General features: G+C 35.6%; 1 protein-coding gene across 1 annotated transcript; it reads right to left on the minus strand.

Moving 5' to 3' along the window:
• Window positions 1–503: 503 nt before the first annotated feature.
• On the minus strand, window positions 504–9,645 carry LOC129281743 (S-crystallin SL11-like). Its single transcript, XM_064113073.1, has 5 exons — window positions 9,325–9,645; window positions 8,256–8,348; window positions 4,894–5,012; window positions 3,931–4,035; window positions 504–2,816 (listed from the first exon to the last, which is right to left on the minus strand). The coding sequence occupies exons 1-5, from the start codon at window positions 9,461–9,463 to the stop codon at window positions 2,601–2,603; spliced, it is 672 nt and encodes a 223-aa protein (XP_063969143.1). The 5' UTR covers window positions 9,464–9,645; the 3' UTR covers window positions 504–2,600.
• Between the last annotated feature and the right edge of the window lie 4,878 nt (window positions 9,646–14,523).

Genomic DNA, 14,523 nt, shown 5'->3' on the forward strand with positions numbered 1-14,523 from the left:
GGTGGATTCGTGTATCTTGATAAAGTGTGTAGGAAACAAAAGGTTTGGGAGGTGAATATGGGTGTGTGGGTTTGAGGGGGGGGGGTCTTGTCAATTTTAACCCCTCCCCATTTATCGCCAGGTTTGGTGCAAGATGGGTGTATAGCTTAACCTCTAATTCAACAGTTGAACCAGTCCTGGCAATATCGGTACATTATATTCCTTTCTTCTCTTACATGGACAGGAATTTATAACCCGTTTTCTTTAGTTTGGAACCCTTTGCTTCGTATGAGCGTAACAACTGGAGAAGGGTTGATTTATATATAAAATGATAAATGATTAATAATTCGAAGTTCAGAGGTGTGTCGTTGTTCCCTTTCATTCTCATTTTCATCGTCCATCTCCTTTGAAAGTGCTCTTTTACCATACTCCTCTTCCTAAAAAGAGGGCGCTATAACAAAATAAAGAATGAGTTCAATCATGCCTCGAGGAACAACTTAAGGTATCCGGGACGCGCGGGACTTGTATACTTCACAAAGTAAGGTGACGTCAGCATGGCATGTTTTATTTAAGGAGTTCATCATATTCTGAGAAATGTTTGTTTATGGTTGATCAAATATTGAAATATTGTTTGAAAATAAAAAGAGAAATCGAACAAAACTTGATACACCAAAAGTGATTCCTCCAGATATACCGGGCCAGAAGATATTATTTCATACCCCCCCCCCCTTTCTCTCTCTTTCTATCTCCTCTTCCTTTATTTTATTTTTTTAACATATTTTCTCTCTTCCTGATATCCATATTTGCTTTTAAGTTTTATTTTCAAACAATTCTTTTATCATTTATCATGTTGTTTCTTTCATTTATCTATTTCTTTCATTTTCTTGTTCATTTCCTTTTTCTTTTCTTTCTTTCTTTCAATTATTTCCCTTTTTTCTTTGCTTATCGTCTTTTTTTTTTGCATGTTGATTTTCCACCACCCGTAAACATGACTATATTCGTCATTAAGAATGCTTTAGATTTCTTTAAAACAAAGATTCCTGTAGTAATGTGTGATTTAGAGTCATCTTTCCATTAAATAAAACCTTTGCCCTTTTTCCTTAGTATGATAATAAATGTGAAACAGGCTCAGAAAAAAGTCAATATGTATTCGTGTATCTGTACATGGATATAAGTTGCTTTTTCGTCTACATTGCGTTGTCATGTTTTATTTTTGTTGTTGTTGTTGATTATTATTCTTGTTAGAATCATTGATATATTTTTGTTTATGTTTTTTATTATTATATTGATTCAATAAAACACATTAAAAAAAATAAAAAAGTTTGAGTAAAAAAAAGTAAGATTGCGAAAAGAGGGGATATTCTAGTCATCGTCGCGTATAAGCACAAATAAGCATGGATAACATTAAATGGCATTTTCATAAAACAAAAAAGTGATTTGCGTTTATTCGAATCAACTTGATAAAGATTTTTAATTTACAAACATTCAGCGGAAATCTTTTGATATGGCCCCGTTCTCACAAGAATGTAACACTTTTAGTTAGGTAGCACGGAAATGGAACTTGGCTGGAAGTCAATATAATAGGCCTCCAAATCAAGTCCCCCAGTGCTATTAATTGCAAATTTGCAGCTATCAATTAATAACAAATGTACAATCGACTGCACCTTGCAACTGAAAGTGTGAATTGATTTGCTATAAAATGTTTATCTGAACATAATCATATTGTAACACAAATAAATCGGATTATTTGCATGTTACATCGGTGTTGCAGGTTCCTTATAAGTCTGGCCCCAAAGGAGGAAGGAAAAGGAAATAAGCCTTTCATGGGCTGTTGGCCCCTTAAGCAAGAAAGCTCCGGAAAACTAGAATATACTAAGATGAAAGATTGACGAAGTATTAGCTCTATAACTGACAGGAATTTATTCATGCCCCTTTTCCTGAATGAGAGGACATGATGTAGAAAATACTTAATTCTTTGAAAAAGATTCCAGTTTTCCCAGGATATCTTTGAATTTGTTGATTTCGAAAATGTATGGTTGGCCAATATCAATGGGGGTATTATGGTATTGGAGGCATATACATGTATGTAAAAAAACATTACAAATAACTTTCATATCGAAACCATTATCAATAGGCATGATAGAAGAAATTGTTGAAGCGTTGTATCACTTTTGCCTTGGTGGCATCGTTTTAAAAACAAGTCGTAATGGAATAATGACTCATAAATCTGGAGTTTAAATCACCAGATTTAAAAAAAGCCAGAAGCTGTTTGTGAAATTTTATAGTAAAGAGCAAACTTTGGCAAACCGTGCCGCACGCGACACACAAATTAATCGGATTTTTGCTTTAATAAAAAGTAATTAGCCCCTCCCATGAAATTTCAACCAATTTGGCATTTTGAGAAAATGGGAGCGACAAGACGTATAATCAGTTTTTAAGGATTTAGAGGAGTTGTATCAAAACTTAATAATGACCGGCATAGATAGGGATATTATTTTAGAGGGGTATTTTTAACGATTGCATTCTGGGACTGTCTGCCGAGGACCATGCAGGCTTGGGGCGTTTACGTCATAGTTTTAACATGAAAAATATCAATTTTATTTTCATCCGAACATTAATAATTATTTGGATTTTTCTTCTTCTTTCAATGCAAGGATGCCAAGGAAAGTTTGTCTGATCGGGACTAGCTGTCTCTCTCCGAGGTACTTGGTAAGTTTTGGGTTGCTTGCAATCCTCGTCCTGTGTGACAGAAGGTGCTTGTAAGGAGCCAGCTCCTCTGGGGCGCAGTCGTAGAGGATATCAACGGCATTGAAGACAGAGACATCAGCAACAGTCAGCTATTGGAAGATGAAAAAGGAGAGCTTTTAAACATATTTCTTTGTATCTGAAATCTATGAAGAAATTTTCAATGTGCTAATTTGCTAATCTGTAACCATAGTAAGTGACATTGTTGATATATGCCTTTCTTTATATACTCACCAGTAACTTAATTTGAAAAGGGATGAGTTTCAGACACAGTATCAAGCAAGAGAAAATACAGAGCCAAAAGGCGATATTTTCAAGTTTTCAAGATTTATAATTTAATCATCATAGGCCTAAATCGTCAAAGTTGGCCAGATATTCGAGGAAATGAAAGTTAGAATATAATGCTCTATTCCTAAAAATTACCAGTAAGCATACGCCATTATTCCTCCCTCTATTGTCTTTCCTCATTTCTATTTCTCTCTCACCATATCTCTTATCCTCTTGACATTTTCCAAAATGTGACATAGGGTGTAGGCCTACTCGCGAAAGAAAGAGACTCCCCACAGGCCAAATCCAACTCATCTCCATTATTCCACCATCGACTACAGTAACATACAATGGTATTCAGAATTGAACTTTGAAACATGGTGAGATACTAGATAAACTCATACTATACAGCAAAATGTCTTTACCATAATGTTTGCATACATGTACAGTCAATGAACAATATCATGATAAAGAGACCCTGGGCAAACTGCACACCCATAGGTCGAATTTTCAGGATTTTGTAATTTGTTTAACCATTTCGAATCGAACACTTTTCATGTCAACTGCATTTGCGCCACATTTTAATAGAATGATAAGAAACAAAATTACCCTTGGCATGCGCGGCGATTTCATGGGATTTTGGGTCCCTCGTGTGGGGGGATGACCCTCCCCATATAATAGGCTATTATATAAAAATTTGAAAGGGGCACGCCCCCACCCCCTCCATTCACCAGAATCGCTGATTATATACTTGGTAACATCCAAAACAAACTTAGAATCCCATTTTGCTATAAGTAATTGAAAATCGTTTGCAAAGCTTTTCATTCGTGAAATGCTCATGGAATAGAAAACCTGCCAAATTACTTTTGTCTATCATTGCCTGGCAGTCCCATAATAGCAACAACAACCAAAATCAAATTTACTTTATTATTTACTTACTGCATCTCCTACAAAGAATCCAGAAGTGCTACCTTCCAATCTCTTCTCTAGAAATGGAAGAAGGCGGGGTCCGTGGGATTCCCAGTAATCTTTTCTCGACTCGGCCTGTGTTCATATAGTTATTGAATGATATACAGAAATATGTGGATAGAAATAGGAATTGTTAGTGAGAAAGTGATATATCTGACTTCGAGAAGTAGATCATTTGCCAAGAAAACGCGTTTTTACCCTTCTTTTTCATCTAAGCCTCGAAATGCTTCCTTCCTATTTTTATATTTGAACGCAGTGACGTGGTTTTTTTAAAGCAATGAATGTGTATCTTTAGCTGTGATTCAAAAACATGGCCTATACCAGTATCAACGTTTTAGTAGCCAATGAGACATGAAATCTGATAGTAAGTCTAGATTCAAATTCAAAATCAAATTCAAATTTATTTATTTCACTTCCATCAAACAAAAACAAATTGTATTCCATATATAAACATAAATATTTTTATCCGTTGCAAAAAAAAATTAATAATACATATGTTGTGAAAAAACATTAAGACAATTTGGGCAACACATTGTAGATTTTAAATATGTATACTATTTTTCAATCTTGTAAGTTTTTTATTTATCAGTTATTTCATTCTACCATTTTGAAAATATCGGGCAAAAATGTGATAACTCATTCACGCTTCAGTAAAATCACAAGACAAAGAAAAAAATAACTTTTTATAATTCCCTGCAATTATGTTTTTATAAGGAAATACAATTAAACATGTTAAATGAAACAGAAATAAGCTGAAATGTATATTTTAGGCTCAGAACATACTCTCAAAATTCATTAGATAGTATATTAGTCTGTTATATTGTGGTTGGGTAGGATTGAGATAAGATTGACTTTTAAATCAATTAGATTTAGAGTCTAATTTTGGATTTTGGGGTTCTCCTTGTGCTCTAAAAGAAATAGAGTAAAACCTACATTCTTTTTCTCATCTAGTTCTCGATAGACCCATGGCATGGCGTAGTCAAGAATCTCTTCTGCAGTCTCAACGGCCTCGTCGATCAAGAGTTCGTCTTCTATTCCGTTTCCATAGAAACCTATAGTTCAAGGTAGGTCAAAACTTTACAAATAATTTTGTTTTTTATTTCTTAATTCCATTGAAATTGAATGGCGGGATTTTTAATTTGAATAATAATAATAATTATTATTGTTTTTATTATCATTATCATTATCATCATCATCATCATCATCGTCGTCGTCTTCGTCATCATTATTATTATTATTATTATTATTATTGTCAATATTACAACCATTTATGAAATTTTCGATGTTATGATTGTTTGTTGTTTTAGGCCTTTTTATCGAACTCAACTATTTCTTGGGATAAATCAGACCTTTGATTTCCATAAGTATTAAAACCCATATTCCTAAGAGGATAAGTTCAGAAAAAACCAAAACAATCAAAACAAAGAAAAATATGACAAGACAGACATGAAAATAACCTTTGGAGTGCTGTCCTTAGGCATGCTTATATGTGGGATATTATTTCAATCGAACCTCAAAATCTAGGAAATTTATGAATAAGTTAATGAAAGCAATATTTTCCGAAATATTACGTTTTTAAGCTTACAATGTTACATTAGGAACGGATATTTCTTGGAAAAGGAATAATTTTTTAAAGTATGCAATAATTTCAAATGCAAAGTGAGATTACGACACGGTTTTTACCTCTTATAATGTACTGTACACGAACTTAAGGAAGGATATCCCTTCGGCGAATTGAATAATGAAATCATAAGACTGAATATGTATTACGTTACGAAAGAAGGGAATCACTATTATAGTTGATAGCCCTTAGCATTTTTGTGGGTTTTTGAAAGTTTCACCGTGAAGACAGGGGCGAGGGCAGGGTATGTCAATAGAGGGGACAAAAGTACTAAAAGATGACTTTTTCTCAATTTAATAGCAGGGGTAATAATAGAGTTACACGACTCAGATCTTTGTATATTCTTCTTTCTCTCTCTCTCTCTCTCTTTGTACCACGTCTTCTTCTTTCCCCTTGTATTTCTCGTCTCTTTTTTTATTTATTCACTAGTCCTACTTAAAAAAAATCGGAGCTGTCACCCTCACCTTCCGACCCCTGTACCACCGCCCCAATGAAAATAAAAGAAATTCGATCACACTATATAACTGAGCAAGAAAAGTCGTATACGTAAAACAAAAGTACCGAAATTTAAAAGAGTTATACATTTTTATTATATTTGTTTTGTATTAAGATTCTCTTAATTTGTGGTATCCCCAAAAAATATGATTGGAAAAAAAATTAAATGGTATATTTTTACATACGTTATCACTGTTATGCTTTTTTTCAATAATAACAGATCTATGATGACGTAAACAAGCTTTGATGAAAAAAAAAATTATTTAGGCCTTATGTTTATGGAACAATATTGGTCATTTGAATTATGTAAAGTGAACACACTCGCACCACGACACATGCAGAAAAAGAAATAAGTTTGTTTTTTAATTTAGAAATCTAAATTAGAATTATTCCTAAATTTCATTTATTAAAACAAACTATTGATTTGTAATTTTGATTTAGGGTACAGAAAATGTTTATTATTCTACACTGTTGGTCATAAAGGTGGAATTTTTTTTTTTCACCAAATTTTCACAGCGTAATTATTACAACATGATTTGAATATGGCATTTATGGTGCATGATAACCACTTTACTTTATTATTCTGCCTTTTACACACGTTTGACGGTGATATTTTACAAGTTTATGTCCTAAGCGATGGATGTCATGAGCATAGAACAACAATGACGACAATATACAGTAAATTAAAGGATCATGAGATATTTATTTTCAATCTCTCTCAGTTTTCCAGATGACTTCTTTTTTGTGATTTAATGGACAAATTTGCATCAAACTTGAGTCATTGTTCTTACTCAGTCACTAGTATCGGGTATGTCCACCCCTGGCACGAACCAGCGCATACAGACGCCGTGGCATGCTGTCCACTAGCTTGTTGATGACGTCAACAGGCATATCGTCCCATTCTCCCCTCAGAGCATCTGCCAACTCCTGCAGATTTTGAGGAATGACCTCTCTGTCGTTGATGGCTCGGCCGAGGGCATCCCATGCATGCTCTATGGGGTTCATATCCGGCGAACAAGCTGGCCATGGCAACTGTACGACGCCCTCTGCCTCCAGGAATTCCCTTACTGCAGCGGCCCTGTGCGGTCTAGCGTTGTCATCCTGCAGTCGGAAATTGTGCCCATATACTCGTCTTGCATATGGAAGACAGTGGAACTCCAAGATATCCCTGTAGGCGGCGGCGTTGACGTTTCCGTCCGGAACCACCAGTGGCATTTTCCCTCCATAACGGATGCCGGCCCATATCATCACTGAGCCGCCTCCGCCTTGAGTCGTCTCGTGGATACATTCATCGCGAAGGTTTTCCCCGGCTAATCGACGAACTCGTTGTCTCCCATCCTTTCGGTCAAGGATGAACCGGCTCTCGTCCGTGAAGACTACATGTTGCCAATGTCCTGGATGAAGCCTTCTGTGCTCCCTAGCCCAAAGAAGACGAGCTACTCTGTGGCGAACAGACAGGCGTGGACATTTGGTCAACCGTCGTGCTCGGTAACCATGTTGGAGCAATCTGCGATTAACGGTTGACCGGGAAACGTTGATCCCATGAAATCTCCTCCACAAGCGACGAAGACGGCTCTTGGGCAATTTCCGGTTTCTGCGGCTGAAATTCAACAGTTGGCGATCATCTCTTCTTGTGGTCAATCTGGGACGTCCTGGAGATTTCCGTGGCCGCACATTCCCCGCCTCACGTTGACGTTTCAGGATCTTAGAGACTGCACTCTGTGATATCCCTAGGACTTCTGCGATATCAGTCTGCTTGTAGCCCTCCTGTCGCAGTGCTACCACTCTCTCGCGTGTTGCTGTTGCCGTTGGACCAAGCATAGTCCAGGGAACGTCTCTACCGATTTTTATTCCAAACGGTACAAGGAACTCGAAAAAATGCAACCTTCTTATACACAGTGCTAAATCAGGGAAAGGGGCAGAATATCATATGCATAGACTTTTATAGTCTACAACAAAAGAATTTATTTCGTAATCCAAATTTCTCATGTTATAATATCACCTGTGTAATGGGGAAACATTATGTAATCACTCAATTACCATTTTGTCTACGCGTAGCCTTTCAAATACCAACAAAACTGTCGATTTTTATTCAAAAATATTTTATTCCACCTTTATGACCAACAGTGTATTTCGCTTTATGCAATCTGATTTATTAAAAAAATATATACATAATTACCAAATTTCCTGGCCAGATATCTCTGGATTGCTCTGCTTTGAACGAAAACTTTTCCTTCTGTCTCAAGAATAGGCAACTGGGACAAGGGAAGTTCTGAAAATATATGGAAATTAGAGTAGATAATAAAATTTCTCTTTTATTTACGACCATGATATTCATTATTACATGCAAACATCTCCGATATCTAATCTTAAAAGGGTTATCATTTCATTTTTCAAAAAAAAAATATTTCGGTGGTGTAGATCTATAAGTTCAAAAAATAGGAGCGGCACGGAATATCTGCAGATCATTATTTTTAGCAACACTTTGTTTTTAGAATTCTCTGGCAAACACAATAAGGATGATTCGAGCTTCAAAAAGACTGAGAAGCAAACTTTGGCATGCAATAATATTTTTGTTAAACAAGTGCACACCTAGTTACCAATAATGCATAAAGCATTTCCATTTATTTGAAAGCAGAATAAAAGAGCCTTGCTCACGGGCCGGGGATCGAACCCCGGACTTTCCATGTATAGCCAGGCGCCTTAGACCACTCGGCCATGACAGGTAAAAGAAATATAATTATGAAATCTTTTTTTATAGTAAATAATGTACAATTTTCATTAAAAGGAGGAAAATTTATCGCAAATAATTGGGCGCGCGGGCCGAAAACGCCCTTAACTAAAGCTGCCACTGCTCTTAATAATAATAATAATATTCCGCATTTATATAGCGCTTAACACATCGGAACGACGTCTCTAAGCGCTTTACAGATATATTATTACCCCGGTCATCGGATCCTTGCATGCCCGCATACGATGTATGCACCTTCTCCACTCCCTGGGGAGCATTCCAACAAGAGTTCTAAGACTCAATTGCTAGGCATACTACATAGGCTTTCGCATCCTACCGGGTACCCATTTAACACCTGGGTGGAGAGTGGCAAATTGTGGATTGACGCCTTGCCAAAGGACGCTAGGCCATGGTGGGATTCGAACACACGACCCTCTGATTACAAGGCGAGAGTCAGAACCGCTACACCACGGCGCTTCAAGATTATAGGCATATACAAGCTACCAAAAGAACTTACTTCCAGCGGCTTTCAGAGCCCAGTATTTGTCGTGATCGATGGCATTATTTTCATATTCCACTCCGGCCAACAAGAATAGAAGACGGCAGGTTTCTGGCCTGGCTTTAAAATGGAAGTAGGTGTATTTATACGAAGGCATTTTTCGCTATTTTTTTCTCAACAATATTGTAGGCGGTCCCAGCTGAGTCCTTGTACTTCTCAGGATGTTCGCTAACCGAAAGACACATGGAGTCTAGATTTTTTTTCTCATTTATACTGTGAGACTAAAGCTATGGGGTGAATTTTATTGACTCTTATAGATAATAATTTATGAAATCACTTGAACCAAAGTACAAAGTTCCATATTTATAAGAGTCTGTGAATTTAGTTTGTAAAGGACATAGACTATGCTGGGGTAGCATGAGAGACTGGGGGCGCTTAAAGGTGAAGGTTAATTCCATAATTAAATTTTTTGTTCGAGTGGTATTTTCATAAGTCGATACGTGCACTTACATCACTGTCAGACTGAATTTCGCATCAATCTGCCCTCTCAATTTTATGAAATACGACACACATCCATATATATAGTTCAGTTCGATTAAATTAGGGAAAAAATGAAAAATTTGATTTTGTCAATGTATTAACCCTATTCACTTCAATTCATGGTTTATTTCGTATAAAATGGAATACATGTTATACGGCCAAAAGACGGAAATTCGCATGCTTATGATAAATATATTCACAAGTCATTCTACGAGGATTCTGTTCAATGTTTCATTCAACTCATGAAGAAGTTCAATATATATCAGGTTCTTATAGAGTAGTAGGTCCATTTAACTCAATTTAGCCATTAGGAGATTGACCTATAATACTCAAATACCGTTTTCTGATATTGTCATTATTGAACTTGAAGAGCATGTAACCTTCGTCATGCTTGTGTGGTACAATGAGTAAGCGTTTTGTAATATACTATAATACTCAAATACTTTTTTATGATATTATCATATTTCAACTTGAAGAACATGTAACTTCGTCATGTCTGTGTGATACAATGAGTAAGCGTTTTATTATCAATATTAATTAGTCTACGTGACTCAATAACAATAAATTTATCAATGATCGATACAACAGGAAATCAAACATCCCTCTAAAAATAGGAAGACGTGCAGGCAGTTCAGTCGAAGTCAAGAGAGACATTGAAAAACACTAAAGGTGACATTGGATTTCGCTTTTTGAAACCGAGAGCATGCCGATTTCAATTTCAATTGTGTATCTCTGACTTTGAAAAAAATCCTCCGTAACTTTTTGAAGATTTCATTTGAAGATTTCTTTGAGATTTCATATTCTGACAGGCATTGAAAAACATTATCATTTCAAAAACATGCATGAAACTTTCCTTTTCCATTTTAGGTGTTTCCCCCATTTACAGTTGATCCAACAATTCTTAAAAATGAAGCCCAGTGGGGTATACTCAAAGACTGGTAAGACAGTATGGGCTTATGTAACAGTAATACTTGGAAAGAGTATTAAGAAGACAGACATCATAAAAAAAAACTTCATAAAGTTTTGTTTTACTTTTCCGTTTTAGGTGTTTTCCCATAATGATTGATTATTGTTTGTAAATTCTGCAAGAGATAGTGTTTCCTTTCAATCCAGTGTGGCTTAATCGTGACATTAATGTAATGAAGCCCACTGGAATTATACTTCTTCTTGTATCTATTAGTCTGTATTGCTAAAGGCAAAAGAAACAAACCGGAACACAAAAACATGTTATCGAATTCATCTCCCTTTTCAGTAAACCAGATGGATTTCTATTTGTGTAGGTTTTAGCTAAAATTCTGCAACATTTATTATTTTTCTTTAATTCCTATAGATTGAAAGAAATGCCTCGATAGTTCTTATACTTCGATAAAAAGACGTATTAATACTCTAAATTGTCGGTGAAAGTGGAAATACTTGAGTAATTAGGCAAACTGCATGGGAGAGATGTACATAGGCGGATCCAGCCCCCCCCCCCCCCCCTCCCCCCATTGGCGGAGGAAAAAAGGGGGAGGTGGTAAAACAAATAAAGAGAGAGAGAAGGCGAAAGAAAGGAGAAAAAAGAAGAGGAAAATAAGAGGAGGAAAACGATTGAATAAAATAAGGTGAGGTGAAGACTTGGAAAATAAAGAAAAGCAATCGTTCATGGCACTATATAAAACTTACTCTCGCGCTTCACGCTCGCATTGGCTTAATATCTTGCTGAATAGGCTGATATGGAGCTTAAAATATAAATATTTGAAGTCAATATACAAAACATATTTCAGCTCGGACATCGAGCTTTCATTATTTTGTTTACTTAGAAATTGATTTTTTAAGTGCTCTGTAAAATGAACGTTTTATGGTCTGAATACCAAAATTTTTATCTCGCGCTACGCGCTCGCATTATTTGATATGTCAAGTACCTATTATATTCGTGTATTCTATAGTTTTCAAAATATCCCTTTTCAGGTCTGATTGTCAAAACGTATCAGCTAGCGCTACGCGCTTGCATTTTGATTGGTGAGTTATGTATACCTCTATAATAATTCTAATACAAATTTCTTAAAATCCCATTTTCATGACAGTTTATCAAAAATTTCGGCTCGTGATTTGTGCTCGCATTAATTGTTGGAAATTTGTTTGAAATGTATTAACTCATGCATCCAATTCATAAATATAAAAGTGCTTAAAATGTCAATTTTTCAGGCCTTAATATCAAAATATTTTGGGCTCTCATTAGGTTTATTAGATTAATAAATAAGATAATAACATTTTCATGAATTCCTAATAACTAGCTTGCCTCCCTTTTCAGAATGAAATATCGACAAGTTTCATCTCGCGCTAAGGAAGATATGTCATCATTTTCATATGATGACAACATTTCAATAGAATGCCCCAGTCCTAGGTCTAAATGACAACAACAAAATATTATCTCGGGATTCGCACTCGCATCATTTGCGATCCGCATCCACTTCACAATTGTCCTACAAAATGCTTGAAATGGTGCTTAAATTGACCCTTTTTCAGATCAACTATTTTAGGCTCGCGTTTTGCGCTCTCATTATTTATCTTTATTCATTATTCTGTTTAGAATGTCTAGATTCTCTAAAACACAAAAATAAAAAAATTCTGCTCGCGCTCGCAATATTAATAAAGGGATATACCCAATTACCCATGACCCTGGGAAGCGGAGGTGCTTTTTCTTTTGCCTTTCAAATTTCTCGGGACCAATTTGATCTCCATTTTTTAGTGAAAAACTTTTTTTTTTCTTTCTTATTCTTTTCAAATTTACATCAGCACCCCCAGTAAAAAAAAATCTCCCCAGGACCTGCAAATACCCATCCTTTACATGATTCACAAAACATGAATAAAGTGTCCCATTTTCAGGCTTGAATCTCATTTTTCCCGCTCACGCTTCGCGCTCGCATCAATTGTTTAGTTATATACCTATCCCATTCAAAAAGTGCTTAGAATGTCCATTTTGAAAGTCAGTGCTTAAAATGTCGAAATGTCAAAAGTTTTCAGCTCTTGCTTCGCGCTCGCATTTTATTGTTGAAATAATTATGTATCGTCTTCATTGCTAACTGCAAACAGTCCTTAACATGTCCCTTTTCGATCAGAACAGAACGTATATCTAACAATTTCTACTCGCGCTTCGCGCTCGCAGTAATTATCTAGTTACATACACATTTTGTCCAGGATCACAAACATTGCATAGAATGTTTTATTTTCAGTACGAAACACATGAAATTTCACCAAAAATTATGACTTATGTTTTTTTGTTTTATAAGAATAAAGCTAAGAAGTGACTCTTAATTAAGACTGCACCTGCAAAGAAACAAACCAAAATCAACTTTGAGCGGCCGATCGGGGAAAATAGGGCTGAAAAATATTTCGCCCCCCTATTGGCGGAAGCTGGATCCGCCCCTGATGTAAGCTGATCAGATCCAGAGAATACCATAATTGATACATGTATATGACATCTTTATAATTATTTGACACACTCCCCGTTTTCTATAATTGAAAAGGGTGGAGAAAATTGAGATTTTTATTTATCTCGTGAGGCCCTCAAATCAGCTTTTGATTGATGCCAGTTGTAATATTTATTTATTTATTTGTCGTTTTATTTAGCAGGGTAGCCTTTTCAGTTACAAGAACTGCTCGTCTTTGACGAGTTGTTATGTACAATACAAACTTACAGTTATTTTCCCATTATTTTAAAATCAATGTCTTTATCTCCAAAATATCGACCAGCGCCTGCAAATTTATTTCAATTCCGCATCCCAACTCTTTGCATTTTTTCAACAGGGGAAAGGACTGTGTAAAACGATCGTACAATATATTGACATTTCAACAACCACAGGCAAAATAGAGGCATCAAATTCCTTGTACTTTGTTAAGAGAACCGAAAACAAGAGGGTTGTATATCATCTTCATCATCAAGTCTTGTGTCAAGTATCTCTCCTCCTCCTTGGTCTTCACCAACGCCCCCCCCCCTACATCTCCGTCTCGTTTCCTCCCCCGTTTCCTCCATCCTTTTAACTCTCTTTTAATTTCATTTTATCCCCTCTCATTGTTTTGTTTATGCCCCTTCATTTGTTATTACTATTTATTAAGAATTCAACACAAAATAAAGAAATCAAAGACAATTACGATCATAGAATTTTCAAATCAAACCTCCTTTTACGAAAATCAGCAGAGTTTACTTTTCTTTTTTCAGCGAAGTTGTATTCAATTTCTTTGTTATTACTCATTAAAGGACAAGTCCACTCCAACAAAAAGTTTATTTGAATAGAAAGAGAAAACATAACACTGAAAATTTCATCAAAATCGGATGTAAAATAAGAATGTCATGACATTTAAAAAAAAAAAATTCGCTTAATTTTACAAAACAGTTATATGCACATCCTGGTCTGTATGCACGTGAGGAGACTGATGTTGTCATCCACTCACTATTTCTTTTGTATTTTATTATATTAAATATTCGAATTTTCTCCTCATTGCCAAGTGAAATAACGATTAATTCCTCCCTGAAATGTGAAATTAGCATTGTTTAATACTATATGGTTCAGTCAAGTCGGTCCTTATTGTCAAATTTGTAAAAAATGAAATATTGTATAATTCAAACAATAAAAAACAAAAGAAATAGTGAGGGACATCATCGACTATCTCATTTGCATGTCACTTAGTTGTGCATAT

Source organism: Lytechinus pictus, chromosome 18 (assembly GCF_037042905.1).
Source record: "Lytechinus pictus isolate F3 Inbred chromosome 18, Lp3.0, whole genome shotgun sequence".
NCBI classification, from domain to species: Eukaryota; Metazoa; Echinodermata; class Echinoidea; order Temnopleuroida; family Toxopneustidae; genus Lytechinus; species Lytechinus pictus.

Excerpts from the sequence above, each read along its gene's own strand:
- LOC129281743 (XM_064113073.1), bottom strand. The coding sequence starts at position 9,463 with ATGCCTTCGTATAAATACACCTACTTCCATTTTAAAGCCAGGCCAGAA. Across the intron at positions 8,349-9,324 it reads GGCTCTGAAAGCCGCTGGAA|AACTTCCCTTGTCCCAGTTG; the intron begins GTAAGTTCTTTT and ends ATATATTTTCAG. Across the intron at positions 5,013-8,255 it reads ATATCTGGCCAGGAAATTTG|GTTTCTATGGAAACGGAATA; the intron begins GTAATTATGTAT and ends CTTGAACTATAG.